The sequence below is a fragment of the Copadichromis virginalis genome, linkage group LG1 (assembly GCF_057382275.1).
Source record: "Copadichromis virginalis isolate Kocher_CV1m ecotype Utaka linkage group LG1, C_Virginalis_male_GT1.1, whole genome shotgun sequence".
Taxonomy (NCBI): Eukaryota; Metazoa; Chordata; class Actinopteri; order Cichliformes; family Cichlidae; genus Copadichromis; species Copadichromis virginalis.
This window is the reverse complement of record NC_140618.1, coordinates 18,967,876-18,987,040: the sequence shown is the minus strand read 5'-3', so window position 1 is coordinate 18,987,040 and position 19,165 is coordinate 18,967,876. Positions and strand designations below refer to the sequence as shown.

Sequence of the window (19,165 nt, the reverse complement as noted above, 5' to 3'; positions counted from 1 at the left end):
CCTGCCTGCTTTCGTGAAAAAAAAAAAAAGATACGATGAAATCGCTCGCGCTCGCTGCCATCATCACCATCAGCGCCGCCCTGTAGAGCGAGAGAAAAAGAGAGAGAGCGCGCGCTCGAGACCCCCCCTCCCCACCTAACAACAACCCCAACCCCGCAGGCTCGAGCACAACGACCCCACCTCCCACCCCCCTTCTCAACCCCCTCTGATAGAGGGGACGGAGCCAGAGACTCACAGTCACGGAGAAAAGACCTTTTCGGGATCCCGGCTCCGTTTCGCCCTCAATCCGGGCCTAATGCTGTAGCAGACCGCGCGGGAGGAGAGCGCGAGCGAGACAACGCAGTGACAGAGAGTCGGCGAGGGACAGGGCGGACCGGGGAGACGACGGGATTGCTCATTCGCCTGGAAACATGGGATGTACGCTGAGCGCCGAGGAGCGCGCCGCTCTGGACCGGAGCAAGGCCATCGAGAAAAACCTGAAAGAGGACGGGATGGTCGCCGCAAAGGACGTCAAACTCCTCCTGCTCGGTAAGATCAGAGCCGCCCCGGCCGCGGGGCTTCGTCTCCTCGGCTCGGTCTACCTCTTTTGGTGGGACTGCATGGGGCGGAGGTGCTCTCCGTGGTACTGATTTCTTTGCCGGCTCTCACTCTTGCCCTCCTCCCCTCTTTACAGGCGGCGGAGAGTCCGGCAAAAGCACCATCGTCAAGCAGATGAAGTAAGTGTCCGTTAATTTTAATTTTTTCGGGGCCTTATTCCGACCCTCTTACACACATCGAGAGTGAAAGGCCTGAGATTGCGCCTGCCTCCCCTATATGGGCTAAGGCAGGTTGAGCCGCCATGTTTCGAGATGCCGTATAGCCCAGGAGGAGTGCCGGTGACTCGAGCACCTCCTGTAGACCGACAGTGAGGCTGCGGAGGCCACACCGGTGCGTCCCAGGGTGCTGTTCACCGCCGGGGTGCTGAAATGTAGTTAACGAGGCTTTGGCTTGACTACAGGGAGTGTGCGACTGGGGAGGTGTGGGTGTTGTTTCTCCGTATGCGAGTGTTTGTGCGTGCGCGCGCGCGCGTGTGTGAATTACAGTGAGGACTACAGGTCCATTAGTGAATACCTCTGCTTTTAATCTTAATGGCTTTAAGTGCCCGATATCGCCGGGAGTACTTTGCCCATAAAGCCGATTTACGCAGAAATATGGCTTCTAAAACAGCATCTAAACCTCCCCCTGTCTGAGCTAAATCACTCTTTGATGTTTTAAATCACAGTTGTCATCTCCTCTAACCCTCTTAGCTAAGTTTGTCGATGTTTTAGCATGAAAAAGCCATGCTGTTCTGCTTATTCTGTCCTGTGAAACATCTCTGTCTCCTTCCTGCAACTGCACCGACTGCGCCCTCCCTCTATGCCTCTTCCCTTCACCTCATTACCCTCCTTGCGGTCTCTGATTGCCCATAACTCACCACTCTTCCCTGAACTCCACACACTGGGCCAGATAGTGTTTACAAACACTTTCAGAGCTTCCTTCAGCCCAAGCAAGCAGCAGATGGATGGGTTTTTACTACACACACATACACACACACATCATGAGTAATAAAGTTTAGGTATTGGAGAGTTCAGGTTGCATGCCCTTATTTTGATTTGCCAACTCATCATCTTGCAGGTTGGTATTTAGGCAGTATTGCAATTTCACTCTAGCCAGTTTGTAAAAGAGAGGCAACAGGAAATGTTTGAAAAGCCTTAGTAGAGCCAGAAAAGTGCAGCACAGACACACACACCAGAGTAGATTTTCCACATGGACTGAGTGAATTAAACAAGGAGCAGCTTCATCGATAGATTGATGTAGCACTTGCCACAGCAGTCAGTTGCAGCTGCAGAAATGTCAGGCATGTCTATTTATATACATTTCCACTGTCACACTCTGTGATTGGTCTTTATTAGTAGCATATACCTTAAACTAGTGCTTTGAATTCTTAATAATTTCATAATTTTATAACAACTATCCACTTCCCTGTATCTCGTTTAGTCAGAATAGTTATTATTATGCAGGGTTTTTTTGTCACTATAAGCATTTTGTGCACACACACGTCCTTGTAGGATTGATCAATAGTCACAGTTATCTTAGAGCTTCACCAATTAGTTAATTGTCAGGAACTTATTCTGATGATTGAATGATGCTTTTCTTTTATCCGTAATTGTATTTTGAGTATTTTCACTTTGGAAATACTCACTGCATGAGCGATTAATCGACGGGTATAATTCCTATCAGCTTTAGATGGCACCTCTGCTCCTGTTTCCCTCTGGGTTAATGTTTTATTTCACACGACTGTTAATTTTTATGATGGTGGTGGAGATTCAGGGCGTGAGGCTGATCTCCCTGCCGTGAAACATCTTTTCGTAATGTGCACTAATGAGATGAATATATTAAAACCGTCATCCCATATTTACCACCCCACCCCCCAAATCAAATATCAATTGCTGATGACAAGCGAGCGAACGGGGTGCCCGCTTTAAGGAGTGGATCGCGGGTCAGTTTTCAGGAGGATGCACCTGACATTTTATCGATCAAGCCAGGGGGTGAGGATGTCCTGATGGATGATTTAATGCTACCCGGATTATGGAGGAGTTTAACTGTGTGATTGATTGGTGCTCTCACTGATTCCACCCCATTTCCCATCATAAATTATAAATATCGCATTACTGCTCAATTACTGATCACAGACGGAGTGTGTGATCAATTTCTGCCTCATTATACACACTATACACACACTTAAAGATGGATTTAAGGCAGAGAACACGGGAGAGAGCATGATAAGACAGTAACCACCTCACACACATGCGCACACATCATGCGCATTAGCATACGGACTAGTCTGACTTTTCCCTCTTTTATATCTCTGTACTTGTGCAGGATTATCCATGAAGATGGCTTTTCTGGGGATGATGTGAAGCAGTACAAGCCTGTGGTCTACAGCAACACCATCCAGAGCTTGGCAGCCATCCTTCGAGCCATGGATTCACTGGGCATTGAGTTTGGAGACAAGGATCGAAAAGTTAGTCTTACCTTCACCCTTCAGCTCTTCAGAAGCTGCAATTTTAACAAAATAACCTCGAATTTTGGTCTCATGTAGTTCACAGCATCTTTGGGTTTTGATTTAAGGACTGGATGCAGCAGTTTTATCTAGTGTACTTTTCAACTTCTTTGTAGCATCCATTTAGAGGAACAGATGTGTATTTTGATTTATCATATTTAAAAAGCCCCATATATACAGCTCTGACAGATGATGAATAATAAATATACTGATATAATTTAGTTGCTCTTCCCTGATCTAATGAAATGTGCTCGTGCAGGCCGATGCTAAGCTGGTTTGTGATGTGGTCAGTCGTATGGAGGACACAGAGCCGTACTCTGCAGAGCTCCTCAGCGCTATGAAGCGTGTATGGGCTGACGCCGGGACTCAGGAGTGCTTCAACCGTGCTCGAGAATACCAGCTTAATGATTCGGCTAAATAGTGAGTCGAGCAAAGAGACTACAAAAGGAAAAAAAACAAACAAAAAATCCACCATTTTTATCCACTGCTTTTCCTGTCTTCCTTCATCAGCTATCTGGACAGTTTAGACCGAATTGGTGCGGCAGACTACCAGCCCACAGAGCAGGACATCCTGAGAACCCGTGTGAAGACCACTGGTATCGTCGAAACCCACTTCACCTTCAAAAACCTCCACTTCAGGTAGGAAGCCGCTCCTGCTCGAAGTTCAAAGGTTTTCTGCTCCTGCTCTGTATTGACACCCCCCGCCCTTTTCCAGGCTTTTTGACGTGGGAGGTCAGAGGTCAGAGAGGAAGAAATGGATCCACTGCTTCGAAGACGTGACGGCCATCATCTTCTGCGTCGCTCTGAGTGGGTACGACCAGGTGCTCCATGAAGATGAAACAACTGTAAGTGTGCCTGAATCCCTCCACTGACGCTAATCCAATAAAACTTAGAAGTCGTCCAATTAACTTGAAGATTTCTTGGCAAGTTTTTTTCGCCACGTGTTATATATTTGTATAAAAATATGTATTTATGCAATCTCTATTTGTCTCAGAGGTAGGCTGTACAGTCCACACATCACCTCATTCCATTCTTAGACTTTAAATTTTATGGAAAAAACACTTCTTATTCATTTATTTATCGTTTTCTTACTTTCTTCTTCAATATAAAATTGATACATACAGGTTTTTCCCCCCTGGCTTAATACTTTTGTTACCATACTTGACAGAACTCTATGCCTTTTCCTGTGACTTCCAACCGTTTCTAGTGAAAAAAAAAAAAAAATCAGACTAAGATGAGCAAAAGTGGTTAAAAAATGTGACAAGGCTGGTGATTTCTCTTTGTGTTTGGCTAAAACTGCTCTAAAAGGCCTCTGTGACGGAAAACCCCCACACATGCATATTTGGCAAGTGCCTCGGCTGAGTTAACAGGAATAATAATAATCCTGTAAAATGTGTGTTTGTTCTGTTTCATAACAAAAGCGATTAAACAATCATTAAAGCTGGGACTGCGATTTATTGTTTATCAGGGTTTTTCTGGGCTCAGACCGGGCCTGTGTCCAAGTAACAAAAGCAGTAAGAAACGATCTTTACTGAAGCGCTGCCGGCTTTCCTTTGGGCCTGTGTTTTATTAGACTCCCCTCATTGTTTTACTTGTTCTTTCCGCAGAACCGCATGCACGAATCACTCATGCTCTTCGATTCCATCTGCAACAACAAGTTCTTCATCGACACCTCCATCATCCTCTTCCTCAACAAGAAGGATCTGTTCGCTGAGAAGATAAAGAAGTCCCCGCTGACGATCTGTTTTCCAGAATACACAGGTGAGTCCCGCGCCCTCAGTCGGAGCGGCTTCCCGAGCAAAGCGACGCGCTTTAATCGCCCTCTGCTGTTTTCTCTCCAGGTGCTAACACTTACGAAGACGCTACTGCATATATTCAGGTTCAGTTTGAGAGTAAGAACCGCTCTCCAAACAAGGAGATCTACTGTCACCTGACCTGTGCCACAGACACGGGAAACATCCAGGTAGTGTTTGATGCCGTCACCGACATCATTATTGCAAACAACCTCAGAGGGTGTGGCTTATACTGAGGCCTGGCCAAGCACAGAGGTTGTCATGGAGTGTATGAGGTGTTAATAATGATAATTTTGATGATACTTAAACACATAAATATGTAATTCTACACGTCCAAACGGACCCAAAGAGCTGCCGTCAGACACCACACTGGATTATTGCCATGATTTGTTCCTCTTCCTCTTATTTTGATTTCAGTATAAAAAAACCCATTTTTGTCTTTTTTTTTTTTCAAAATGTGTTTTTGAGCTGAATGTTTGCTGTTTCGTCTATGACCGTGTCAACAACCGGGAGGGTCAGAAGCGGCGGCACCAGGGGTTTATTCAGCCGGAGCTTGAAATGTAATGCGAGGAGCGTGCTCTTTTTTTTTTTTTTTTTTGGGTTAAGCACAACGTGGAATATTGTCCCCAGAATTTGTGGGCATTTTTGTTTTTAAGTGCAAGTCTCAAGGCTCGCGTCTTTGGACTGAATACAGCCTCTGGTGCGCCGTTTGAAGAGCTGCTGTTGTGTGTGGAGATGACGACGGGGATGTCAGGGAGGTGCTGTACTTGTGGCTGAGGGTTATGGATGGAAAAGAAGGAGGCTTATTTAAAGTTTCCTTCAGATGTGCACATGACGGAGTAGCCCCCCAGGCCTGTTCCACTCTCGGTTTTCTCTTTTACTTTAATCACGATTAGAAGAGAGGATCCCTCTGTTCAGAGTGGCTGCCCATCAGCACTGGCCTCCTGTAGCCTGAGGAAATACCTAACAGCCAATGATATCTCTTGAAAAAATATCGGTGCCAACCATCTGAGAACGACAGTTAGGGGAATAGCATCAGAAATCATAGCTCATTATATCGACTCTATTATTTAACCAACAGATATAACATTTTATTATCAGTGAATGATTTATTTATTTAAGCCTCACGCCCTACATGCCTCCTCCTACCTCCTGAAATCCCATGCCACCTTATTTATTTCCTGTCACAAAATAACTGGGGTGCACAGATTCCCGCCTTCGGTTCAGAGGGTAGAAATCAGCCCTCCGATGACATCTTGTTCTCCGTGTGGTGCGTGACCCTTCGATGTGAATCTGTGTACAAATAGAAGACTGCACGGGGAGAACAATTTCATTTGAGGCAGCCTCTGTCTGGGGAGTCAAGTTTTTCTTCCCCCACTCCCTCCTCCTCCTCACCTCCCCTCCCCTGATCAGTGAGGAGGGAACCATTATCCCACCACTCCCCTCTCCTCTCCTTCTCTCCTCTTTCTTCTGTCATGTTTCTCTTTTCACAGAGAAGGAAAAAAACAAAACAAAACAAAAACAAACAAACCCAGCTCTCTATTTTCACCCATGCACTCAGAAATTCATCTTCCCACCCCTGTATACTCTCTAGCCATCACATATCAACCCTCATATCTCCATTTTCACCTTAAAAAAAAAAAAAAAAAAAAAAAAAAAAAGCACCGTACTGTATATATATATTATGATTATACCAGATTTTTTTTCTTTTTTTTACTGTGAATGTTTTTGTGCTGCACCCCTCATCCTATTCAGTAGTTTATTGGTTGCTCTCATGTGGAATGTTTGTGCTGAGCCAATCGAATGTTGTGTTTACATTAAAGCCACACTTTTCCTAACTATCCCTGCGTTTGTCTGAGTCTGATTACACAGGACTGAAAGGAAAACAAAAAACGAGACCGTCACGGTTGCAACGCTGCTCAGGAAAAAACAAAAACAAAACTTTAAACAAACGCTGACCTGCTTTAATCTGTGCCGAGAACTAAGGTTAGACCGGGAAATTAGGCTGAACATTATGAGAGTGGACCACTTTTAATGCTTCATCGCCTGGTGAGCACAGCTTTGTATTTAGTGTCAGAAATATGTATAAAAGATTGGGAGCAGGTCCTGCGCAGCAGCGGAGCGGCACTCGGTGAAATGTGGCGGATGGCGGGGGATCAGAGGCGTCGCACAGCAGCTCTCGATTTATTAGGTTAAAAGTGTTCCATCGCTGTAGACAAGGAGCTATTCATATATTGAATGACTAGGCTGGATCAGCTGTCTGACCTGCTTCTGTCAGTTTAATGGGTACGATGTTCATTACTGCTCTGTTTCACTGAGAGCCGCAGAGCGCCGCTCCTCAGTCCCAGTGTGTCCTCGTTTCTCAGAGCCAGTTACAGGTTAAACTCCCACTGAGATATAATTACACAGTCACGCTTTTAATTAAACATTTAACAGAACGTTCTCATATTTTACAGTTAATTCCTATCAAATTCGTCAAAATCCCTGCCCCATAAAAGCCCGGCTATAATGATATAGACTGTCATCAGTCAGGGGTGAAGAGCAGAAGGTCTGAACCCCCCCAAAGAATTCAGATAAAAAGAAATCCTCGGCTTGTCCGTACTGCAAACAGAGTTCTGCAGTGAAAACTCTCACAGCAATCGAAGGTACCCGCACACCAGTTCCGAGGGTTACAGCCGCAGCCTCTTAATGTCCTCGCTTCGGAAGTCGATGCGGAGCGCCAGGACCTGACGCACCTCTGCCGGCGTCAGTCGCCACGTCAGGGGACCTGAATTAGTGCCCCAGTAATCCAAGATCTCAGTTACCTGCAGAAGAAATCGGTAAAGTAATAGTAACTTCAGTTATTTTTGGTGTTTTCTCCAGCTCACAACAGTATGACAGAAAGCACGAGTGGTCCACACTCTGTGGAAACCACATGAGCCCATTGTTCTTGTCATTTCTAAACATGCTATGAGACAAAAAGAATAAAAGAAATCCCAGTTAACAATGTGATACTGACTGGCGACTTCTTTGGGGAAAGGAATACCAAAAATTGACTTATACAGGGGAAAGAACTCCTGCATTTAAGCCAGCAGGCCACAATTCATTGCTGTATCAGGTAGGCTAAAGCCAGGTTAATGAAAGCAACTCGTAGCTAATGGTGTCCTGCTCAGGGTGTACCCCGCCTCTCACCCTATGACAGCTGGGATAGGCTCTAGCCCCCCTGCGACCTTAAATTGGATAAGCGGAAGAGAATGGATGGATAGCAGCTAAAGCTGTCACATAGATATTTCCCAATAGCAAAAACATTGTTAGTTACAATCCATCACTGGTGCTAAGCCCCCATAAATGGTGTGTGTGTTTCTAAAACAGTCTAAATTACCCGCTCAAGGTTGAGAATGGTGGCCATCTGTGTGAGGCGAGCGAACTTGTCTCTGATGGTCCAAGTTGTCACGGTTGTGAGGTACGCCACGAGAGACCGGAGCTCTTTATCAAACTGGAGCCCCCCGAGCTACAACAGAAAAGTCAAAAATAACATCTGTGGGTGCGTTTTACGTACATGGCAACTTTCTTTTTTAGGACTATATGTTCTACATTGTGTCATAATTTATTTAGAGGTTATGTAAAAACATGCTGCACAAAAATAGGAAGAAGCTGCCGTGCCAGAAGGAAGCACCCTCTGCTACAGGCCTTTCTGAACTCATTAATAAATTATTGGAGGCCTTTCTTCACGGGAGTGTCAGTGACGTGACGCACAAGCAGCTCGCTGCCACCCAGTGGCCAAGCTAAGCGCCTCACCCTGCTGAACGAGCATTTGAGGACCGTCTTCTCCATTTCAATAGCTATCAGACTGGTCATCAGGCTGGTCAGCGTGTCGTAGATGACCGGGGAGAGGGCCATCTGGCGGGGAGTTCAGATCAGAAGACGAGAAGAGAAGTTTACTAAACAGTGAGGAAGAGTATCTTTAGCCGGTAAACACAAAGTCAAATCTTAAAAGACACCTTAAACTCTGTCATCAGCTGCTCCAAGTTGACGATGAGCTGCTGCACCCAGGGGTCATTAGCTTCATAGTCATTAAACTCCTCCTGTGAGGGATGCAGACAGTTGCAGCAAGACGTTCTGTAACCTCTGATTTATTCGTGTGCAGAAAGGTGAAAGCGTTACCTCCTCTATGTTATGTGAGATGGACAGGAAGCTGCTGATCCAGGGTTTGACCTGAGGCTTTATGGCTGTTGTGTTTAGCTCCGTCAGACCCTCCTGTGAAAGAAAACCAAAGACAAATACCTGACCTTAAAAAATAAATAAATAAATTCTTAGTTCTTTCCATTTCTCTTTATTCTGGAAGCACACGGGTTGTGGGTTTGTCATGTTTTCACGGGATACTGGGATACCCCGGGAGCACGAGGTCTGTTATTTTAGTAACTGACTGGGTGCTCTATGCTGTTCTAGTCTTTGCCTTCTCCAGCGCCAACACGAAGCAAAAACTTGTTTCTGGGATGCATTTTCTGGAATCATAAGCACCGTGTGGAGCAGGTGCAATCTGCTTCATTGGAGCCGGATGTCAGGCAGCCACGCCCGGAGTATCCCCGGGGTTGCACAACAACGACACGCACCTCCTCGAAAACAGGGCTTTATTAAAAGATCTCATTAAAGCTGCGCTTCTAGATCTCCTGTGACTTGTTAAATAAATAAGAGCTCTCCCTCCACGGCGCTCTCTGGTCTAACAACAGTTCTCCATCCTGAGGCTCCCACTCCAATTAAGAAAATATACAAGTCTGTGCAGACAAGCATGTGGTGTGTGTGTGTGTCTGCGTGCACGTCCAACCTGTAATAGATCTTTGAACTTTGTGGACGTGCTGACAAGGTCGGACAAACAGCTCTCAATCTTGGCTTGCTCTCCAGAGCCGACCCCCTGACTGAACAACTTGGAGCAGTCGTTCTGACCGGAAAGAAAATTGACATTTTTTTTTTTATTTCTGGGGAGAAAAATAAAAATAACGCGATGAACAGGAGAAAGGAAGAGCTGTGGCACAAACTCACCTCCAGGTTCCTCTTTAAAGTTGTGATGTTCTCACTGCACACCTCGACGTTATTCAGGGTCACCTGAGTGGGGGACGAGTGCAAATGAAGGATTCTTACAGCCAGCGTGACTCAGTCCTGCTTTAAAAACTATAATCTGCTGGAGATGAGGTATTTTGACATCTCCTGCCTCAGCTGGTAGTTATAAGCCTTTAAGTGTTTCTTAATTTCAATTTATAATGATATTAAAAAGGTTTTTGAAGTCGCTCTTGTTTTAACAAAGAGCCATTTTAAAAATTAAAGCGCTACTCACTTAGCTCATTCATTCGATTCCTCCTTTAAATTACTGCTGAGCTCTTTTTTAAAGGGCTTATACAGCAGATGTGAGCGATTCATTTATCTTACAGTCTGACAAAGACTTCTAAGGAACTGCTCTACGAGTGAGGCAAGTATTTCTGTGTCGAGCGGTCTCACCAGGAACGCAGCCTTGGCGTCTTCGGTGCTCTCGATGCCCAGCGTGTTGAACTTGCCCTGCTGTAAGCTGCTCTGCATCAGACTGACCGCGCTGCTGACACCACGCTGGATGTCCTGCAGTGTTGTAGCCGGGAAGCCCTGCCGCAGCTTGTTATACAACACCTCCCTGACGGGTGAGAAGAGGCAGATGAGGCAGGAAAGGGGCACGTGTCAATGTAATAAATGTGTAAAACCAAACAAAACCAGGATTTTAAAGAGGTAGAAAATGAGCGAGCGACCTGAAGTCAGACTCCAGCACGGAGTTGGCGTGGTTGATCATCGCACAGAGGCAGTCGATGCTGGAACTCGATAAAGCTCTGCTGATGCACTTTTTCACAATGTAGAAACAGTCGTCCACCATGCTGCTGGTCAGCTGTCCCTTTTCGTATGTGTCCATAGCAACAGCCTGGGGGAGGAGAGGAGTTAATAACATGGTAACGAATAAATAAAAAACGTGAAGTTACTTTATACTACAGTAATAAGGTAACACATAAACAGTAAAATGATAGAAAGTTACTCTTTTTTTCACTGTATAATATGCAAACGGTTTTTGTTTCGAATGTGTGCACAGATTTATGCACAATGTGTGCATAAGTAATAAAAACAGGAGGTTTTTAGGGAATTAACAAAAACTTTATAATTACAGGACAGTCTGGGCGATGAGCTACCAGAATTTTCTTATAAATGTAGACACAAAGAGTGGTGCTGACAGATTTCTTTTATTTACTCAAACGCATTAAAAAAAAAAAGGTAGAAAAATTAGATCTAAAGATGAAATGGCATTTTTTCTAATATTATATTTTTGTATTTATATTGAGATATCTTAGGTATTTAATGTGTAGTTAACACATTTTTATAGTGACAAAAGGGGTATTTTTACTTGTCCGGCCCATCTAAGATCAAAGTGTATGTTGCCTCTGATGTAAAATGAGCAACTTGACTTTATCATACAGTAGCACAAGCAGTGACAAGGTACTGCTGTCGTTACCGTTGCTCTTCTACAAGTTTGGGCTAAAGAGAAACTTTAAACTGTTCCAGAAACATGAGAAATATTTTATTTATAAGTCAGACATCCTGTTTGATACTCGGGTGTTAAAGAGTCAAGTTTTTGGATGCATGTTTGGAGTATATTCAGATCTTGCCTACAAATATTACATTTTGTTTTTAAAAATGTCACTATAGCCATTTCATTGCCAGACCTGCGAGTCATCAAACACATGTAAAATTACTGTCACATTCAGGACACGACTGAATGAGAATCAGTCTGTCTGTCTATTTATAATTAGCATATGCTGAAATGTCCTCATTTTTCTATGTAAGGCACAGATCTTCTGCACGGCCAGGGTGGACAACCAGGGGATGAATGTGGAGTAAAACTACGTTAAATTAATGCACATAACTGTTTCAGGAAAAGTAAACAAACAGGAAATTGCTGATCTATCCGGCTGACCTGTCTTGTCTTGTATTACACGAGCACCGCCGAGCCTTTTTTTCATCACTAATCATAAATGAGAAACAGTTGATGTGTGAAGTTTTTGGGCATTCTAAAGTGCAGGGAAAAGGTTAAGAAACCCTGATGAAGGAAATATGTATGCTCTGAACTGTTCCACTAGGGAAAGCTGTAAACCTTTTTCAAGAGAGAAGCAAAGCATTTGCTCAGGAGTGACGATAGCTTAAAACCCCCAACAAAAACACAAACTCCAAGAAGCAGATGGTGTTAAATTTTTAAATAAAATGTTTAAATTTAAAATGTCCACTGCTTTAAAAAAATACAACCTTTTGAAATTGAATAAATCTTTTTGACACAGCCTGTATTTATTGCCAATTAACCTTTGGCAATACCTTCACAGCCCACCAGGGGGCTGCAGGCCACACTTTGGGACTCATCTGCTCTCTGGTAATCTAAGCAATTTTTAATGTTTGCAGTGAAATCACAGGTAAATTCAAGTAAGAAAATGCTGATGAATTTGCACGTAAAAACAGCCAGCTGCCTTTTTTAAAAATTTTTTTTTTAATCCCTCATATTCTCTTTCCCTTTCTAAAACAGATGTGTACATTACCCATAATGCAACATGACCGCCACAGTTTGGTCTGTCATCTGAGTGCATTATACTATCAGCAGCTAATGTAGCCTGAAGCAGAGGGTGACCTGCAGAATTTAAGCTTTTTTTTTTATTAACCTCAGACTCGACATGTACAGCTCCCTGCACATCCACAGAAATGTTACACAACCTTTTCACGTTTGTGTCAGTGCAGCGGACACATAAACAGTCTTCGATGAGTGAACTGAGTCTTTGAAGTACAGAAATAACACTGCACTCAGCTGACCTTGTTGACAGACTCTCTCATGTAGTACTCTTCCATGGGAATGTAATAACCAATCAGCTCCTGCATCGTTGTGCTCAGCAGGCAGTGTTTCAGCAGCTTCTCCACGTTCTGCTGATGCTCTGTGTGTTTAAACACGGAGGGGAAAACACACATTTTCAACTGCACACTTCTTTACATTCACATTTCAATTAAAAAAAGAAAAGAAAAAGAAAATCACACATGAAGCTACCCTGCGTGATGCTCTGAGCGTCCCCAACTTCAAAGTCGGCCATCACGCGGCGACGTAGAAAGCGCAGGTAGAGCTCCGCCCTCGCGTTCATCAGAGTGACTTCTGCCAGGACGGGATCCAGCTCCCTGTTTGCGGACGAAGAGGTATAAACAAAAATATAAACCCTCAAACATGTAGGAAATGCAGCATCCCGCTTAGACAAACACACGCACCTTGGCTCGATCCTCTCCCCTGGAACACTCTTCATCATGCTGCTTTGGACGACCTGAAACTAAAGAGCAGATTCAAGGTCACAGCCGGGTCAGGGACGCAGTGAAAGCAACCATGTGACGCAGCGCCGGCGTCTCACACACACCTTGGTGTGGTATCCTCTCTGCTGGATGAAGCTGTCAACTATTTTCTGGGCCTGGCGATCACATTCCTGCTGCAGGTGAGTGATGAGCGTGTACAAATGGCCTGGACCGTAGTACGTCTCTACGATTGGCTGATGGGTCTCCACAACGCGAGCGATACCTGTGAACGCAAACCAGCACACGGGTGGAGAGAGCATGCAAAGGGGAATTCAGGCAGACACGCACAGTCTGTGTTTTCTCACCTTCCAGCAGCAGCGTTAGCGTGTCTGCAAATATCAGCAGAGCTCTCTTCTCACCCAGATCTGCTCCAGTCGCTAGCAGCAGGTTCTCCTCAGCTTTGGAGGCAAGCTGTGTGAGAGTGTGTGAATCAAAATGACATATTGTAGCAGACTAAAATACATGACTCAAATCAGGATAAACTGAAATTACAAGTGTGATGAAATGCATAAATAGGAGACAAAAAGAAAATATGCACCTCGACTAAGGCCACTATTACAGCCACAACTGCCCTCATGTCACTCAAACTAAGCTGCTATGTTAAAAATATGAATCTTTATGTACAAAAACCTAATAAACAGATAAGCATCCCCGCATTTAGAATCAATGTGTGACTACTTGTGCCTTTTTAAACCATACTGTTTCCTTCCTTTGTGGTTGAAAATCACTGTCATAGAGCGACCAAGGGCTGGCACGGCAAGCCAGCATGCAGGAGGTGAGGTTAGTTTCCATATCTGTGAGTCCGCTGAGGTCTACTTGGGTCTGCGTGACGTACCTGCCCTTTTTTTTCTCTCTTTTTTTTTTAATAATGGCATCCATGTGGACTACACTACAACAACACCAATTACACATGTGTTACATTACAATGACTGTACGTCTGTAGTCTCTGCAGCTGTCTGTGTTCACAACAAAGTAAAACCCCCACCGGTGAACCCATTCTGGTTTGCTGGCAGGTGACCTTCATCAGTAAACCAGACAACTTTTAACTGATCACTGGTGAAGAACCCAACCCCAAACCTATCCTTTGATGAAAAGCAAAACATTTAAGGAAAAATAGAAAAGAAATTTATGATGCATAAATAACACACAATAGCATAAGTCTACAGTTAGGGTCACCACCTATGATGAGTTATGCTTAATTTTGTGCTACCGCTGTCTGTGTATTTGCTTATGGAGAGCCTTGCAGACAGGCGTTTTCAACCACTGGTTGTAAAGCGGGCTGGAACACTGAAGGGAGCAGCAGTGAAAATCACCGGGAACGAGAACAGCGAGAAACAAACACCAAAGATTAAAAAATACAGCATGAAAAGCACAAACAGCGGCTGCAGTGACACTTTTCTCTGTTTTTAACTCTCGGTTTCACTTCAGCTCTTTGAACGTTATAACTTTACTTGTCTCCTTGGCTGGCTGACAGATGAAGAGTGGTCCATTGACGGGCTGTTCCACATACTTTGGACACTCTCTCATGGACTGCCAATGTGCTATCACCGCTGAATTGTAATGTCCCCATTAAGCCAAATCTGGATCCACATCCCCCCTTAATTTTCATCCACACACACGGAACCAGCCAGCATGCACGGATCTCTCTTTATGTTTAAGTGGTTTGTGATTAATGAGATTCAGCTTTCCATCCATTTTCATCCGCTTTATCCGAGGCCGGGTCGCGGGGGCAGCAGCCTAAGCAAAGAGGCCCAGACCTCCCTCTCCCCAGCCACCTCCTCCAGCTTATCCGGGGGAATACCAAGGCGTTCCCAGGCCAGCCGAGAGATATAATCTCTCCAGCGTGTCCTGGGTCTGCCCCGGGGCCTCCTCCCGGTGGGACATGCCTCGAACACCTCACCCAGGAGGCGCCCAGGGGGCATCCTTGTCAGATGCCCGAACCACCTCAGCTGGCTCCTTTCGATGTGGAGCAGCAGCTGCTCTACTCTGAGCCCCTCCCGGATGGCCGAACTTCTCACCCTATCTCTAAGGGAGAGGCCAGCCACCCTTCGGAGGAAGCTCATTTCTGCCGCTTGTATCCGCGATCTCGTTCTTTCGGTCACTACCCACAGCTCGTGGCCATAGGTGAGGGTAGGGACGTAGATCGACCGGTAAATTGAGAGCTTCGCTTTTACACTCAGCTCCCTCTTCACCACGACGGACCGGTGCAGCGTCCGCATTACTGCAGCTGCAGCCCCAATCCGTCTGTCGATCTCCGGCTCCCTTCTCCCATCACTCGCGAACAAGACCCCGAGATACTTGAACTCCTCCACTTGGGGCAGGAACTCATCCCCGACCCGGAGTGGGCACTCCACCCTCTTCCGGCTGAGAACCATGGCCTCAGATTTGGAGGTGCTGATCCTCATTCCCGCTGCTTCACACTCGGCTGCGAACCGCTCCAGTGCGAGCTGGAGGCCCTCACCCGATGAAGCCAACAGAACCACATCATCCGCAAAAATCAGAGATGAGATTCTGAGGCCACCAAAGCGAAAGGCCTCCGCCACTTGGCTGCGCCTAGAAATCCTGTCCATAAAAATTATGAACAGAACCGGAGACAAAGGGCAGCCCTGGCGGAGCCCATCACCCACCGGGAACGAGTCCGACTTATTGCCGGCAATGCGAACCAAGCTCTTGCAACGGTTGTATAGGGATCGAATGGCCCGTAGCAATGGGCCAGACACCCCATACTCCCGCAGCACCTCCCACAGGACACCCCGAGGGACACGGTCGAATGCCTTCTCCAAGTCCACAAAACACATGTAGACTGGTTGGGCAAACTCCCATGCACCCTCAAGTATCCTCGAGAGGATGAAGAGCTGGTCCAGTGTTCCGCGACCAGGACGAAAACCGCATTGTTCCTCCTGTATCCGAGGTTCGACTAGCGGACGAACTCTCCTTTCCAGCACCCTGGCATAGACTTTCCCAGGGAGGCTGAGGAGTGTGATCCCCCTGTAGTTGGAACACACCCTCCGGTCCCCCTTCTTAAAGATGGGGAGATTCAGCTTTCTTTAAGTTAAAGCAGCAAATATAAAGGACTTGTTTTCATTACTGACCTGACTGCAGAGATACTGGCCAAATCGAGCGAGGCCTTGCTGGTGGAGGCCAAGAAGAGGGAAGATCTTGAAAAACCTTTCCACCTGTGCCAGGTCGACTGCTGCTACGGCTTCATCAAGCTTCTCTGCAACAATGACCTTTAGTTTCTGCTCTGCTTCCTGCAGTAGGACCAGACTGGCGTCCACAGCGCTGCCTGTGCAGACGTGATGAAATGGTAGTGTTAGTGTATCTTTGTGGCACTTACCCAAACCTTAATGTAACGACTTTAACTGCTATATGGAGCTTTATTTTTCAAATCAACTGTAACTGCATTTTCCATTTGCTTAATTAACCCTAAGCCTGCAGTTTAAGATTGCATGCTGATGTAGAACAAGAGGCTCCATACTTTCTTCTCCCTGCCTGCTCAGCTCGATAACGGACTGGTCCAGAGACAGGTATCGATGGATGTGAGCAGCAGCCTGTTCGTAATCTTCATTACGCAGAGCTGTCTGCACCCCGTCTGTGCAGAATTTCAGGTCGAGGATATCATCGGCACGCTGGATGACGTTATATAGCCGCGTCTGAGGGAAATCAAATGAGATACATGTTCAGAAATCAAAGCTGTTTTGACCCAGAAGGAGTCACGCCTAGAAAATGAACCTGGTATCAAAATGATGGCCTAAAAGGAGACCTTTCACATGCTAACATCTTTTATTGACGTTCAAAGATGGTTGTAAATTTCATGAAGCCATCTCCTGTCCTTATAAAGTTACAAGGTCTCCAAAATCCTGTAACAAGTACGGTAAAAAAAATACTATGTTTTGCATACTTCAAAGGTACAAGTTTGTTGGTTTTAAATTTGCAAGTTATAGTGCCAAAAAGCAAAAAAAAAAAAAAAGAGCAAAACAAAAACTGCTGATTTTGAGCGGGTCTGATGGAGGTGCTTTAAAATGTATGCATGCTCACCTTTGCCAGGTCTAGTTGTCGTACTTTACGGCTGACGTTTTCAGCCAGGCTGCAGGTAAAAGTGATCATGCCCGACAGCTGGCTGGCGTCTCCTCCAATCAGCTGGAGGTTGGGTCTGCAGAGCAAAGAGAGAAAGCATTTTTTTTCTCAGTACAACACATTACAGATTAGCATTTAAATACTTTAGACCAGCAGCTGATTTTGTGTGTACCCCATCCTGTGTAGTGCCAGCATTTTAGTGTGAATGACCCCCTCCTGCCCTACCAGTCTGTCCAGCTCTGTTTCCACCTCTTTCTGCAATAAAAACAAAACAAAGACCAGTTTTTTACTTTATAGAGTTCCCACAACTCACATTACTTTATCCACACTTCATTAGGTACAACTGCTCATTTATCCAAATATTTAATCAGGCAATCACATTCAGTTCATCTAGCCATGTAGATGTAACTAAGACAGCCTACTTAAGTTCAAATGACTATCAGAATGGGGACAAAAGGTGAATTAAGTTATTTTCAGCATGGGATGGTTGTTGGTGTCAGACAGGTATGAGTATTACAGAAACTACAGATCCACTGAGATTTTTCCACATAACCATCTCTAAAGTTTACAGAGATTGGTTTGAAGAACAGGAAATATCCAGTGAGCAGCAGATCTCTGGGAGAAAATACCTTGCCGATTCCAGAGGTCAAAGGAGAATGGGCTTCAAGCTGATGGGAAGGCAACAGTAATTGAAATAATCATTTGAAGAAGAACCTACAACAGCAGTCCTGTCAGCATCACCAAAACTGGAGCACAGAACACTGGAACAACGCTGCCTCGTCTGATGAGTCTCAGTTTCTGCCCCAACATTCAGACAATACACTGTAAATTCAGGTCTACTTAAGGGTAAATTCGTCCATCTCTGTCATCATATACCATGACTGATGAGACAAACACTGTAGAGCGTTTTCATGTTATCATTTCCCATCTTGCATATTCACATTGCTGATTGGCTGTATTTGACTTAAGGACATGTGTTTCTCGAAAGTCTGGTTTTTATCTGATGGGTGCGAAAAACGCAGGATGCTGGAGTAGGTATCGATCCAATATCAATATTAGTTTTGGAATCGACACTAGATATTTGGATCGATCTGCCCACCTCTAAAAGGCAGTAAAGGAGTTATGTATGTAAGTAGGAGCTTGTTGAATATAAACACATTAAAACTTAATGAAAAAACGAAGCGACAACAAATACTGGGAAACAACTGATAGCAGGAAGAAGGCGATCCATGGTGATTTAACAGGAAAAACAATAAATATGAAGTGACACGGTGCATGACTGCATTCCTACTGATGACAGTAAACTATTATTAAAGCTTGCTGTTTTTGTGAATATCTATTAAAGCAGACATCCTTCTCAGCAGCGGTTTGAGGAGGAGCGCCTGTTAAGTTTACGTGGATGACGACAGCACCTGTATGTCGCAAACAAACCACCGTCAGCGGCCATTGGTACGAACCTCCTCCTCGCAGAGCTGCTGGTAAATTTTCTCCAGGTCCTCCAGCTCCATCAGGGCGGAGATGGTGTCCATACTCACAGAGGACAGAGAGCTGGAGTCGCATCTTCTCGCTGTTATGGGTCCACCGTCAGCCATCTTCCGCCACCGGAACAGGACACAGAAGCCAACGTCATCATTTTTGTTACTATTCCCCGTGATTCGTCTGCCAGGCAGCGTTTCGGCGCATTATTATCGGGTCTTTAGAGAAGACGAACTCGTCTTAAAATCATAACCGTGTCGACAACGTTATATTTAACCAAGTATAATATAAATATATAAATTTTATTACATATTAAAGTCTGTTAGTGGTGAGGATAGGTCAGCATTTTTACACAAGTGCCTGACAACTGTTACTCGGG

At 45.1% G+C, this 19,165-nt stretch overlaps 2 protein-coding genes across 3 annotated transcripts; one reads left to right on the top strand and one right to left on the bottom strand.

Annotated features, from left to right (window-relative positions):
* Positions 1 to 142: 142 nt before the first annotated feature.
* On the top strand, positions 143 to 6,716 carry gnao1b (guanine nucleotide binding protein (G protein), alpha activating activity polypeptide O, b). The gene is made up of 8 exons (XM_085452946.1): positions 143 to 528; positions 674 to 716; positions 2,902 to 3,043; positions 3,342 to 3,502; positions 3,593 to 3,721; positions 3,798 to 3,927; positions 4,690 to 4,843; positions 4,924 to 6,716. The coding sequence occupies exons 1-8, from the start codon at positions 411 to 413 to the stop codon at positions 5,109 to 5,111; spliced, it is 1,065 nt and encodes a 354-aa protein (XP_085309072.1). The 5' UTR covers positions 143 to 410; the 3' UTR covers positions 5,112 to 6,716.
* A 420-nt stretch (positions 6,717 to 7,136) lies between these two features.
* On the bottom strand, positions 7,137 to 19,161 carry cog4 (component of oligomeric golgi complex 4). Of its 2 annotated transcripts, none has more exons than XM_085452940.1 (19): positions 18,723 to 19,161; positions 17,483 to 17,561; positions 17,272 to 17,386; positions 16,712 to 16,886; positions 16,326 to 16,519; positions 13,539 to 13,644; positions 13,299 to 13,456; positions 13,156 to 13,214; positions 12,944 to 13,068; positions 12,715 to 12,833; positions 10,626 to 10,792; positions 10,348 to 10,513; positions 9,895 to 9,957; positions 9,680 to 9,793; positions 9,019 to 9,111; positions 8,856 to 8,939; positions 8,653 to 8,754; positions 8,237 to 8,365; positions 7,137 to 7,679 (listed from the first exon to the last, which is right to left on the bottom strand). In XM_085452940.1, the coding sequence occupies exons 1-19, from the start codon at positions 18,868 to 18,870 to the stop codon at positions 7,545 to 7,547; spliced, it is 2,331 nt and encodes a 776-aa protein (XP_085309066.1). In that variant the 5' UTR covers positions 18,871 to 19,161; the 3' UTR covers positions 7,137 to 7,544. The 2 variants fall into 2 exon arrangements, with proteins under 2 accessions (XP_085309066.1, XP_085309065.1); XM_085452939.1 differs by having other exon boundaries at positions 17,483 to 17,565; positions 18,768 to 19,161.
* Positions 19,162 to 19,165: the final 4 nt, after the last annotated feature.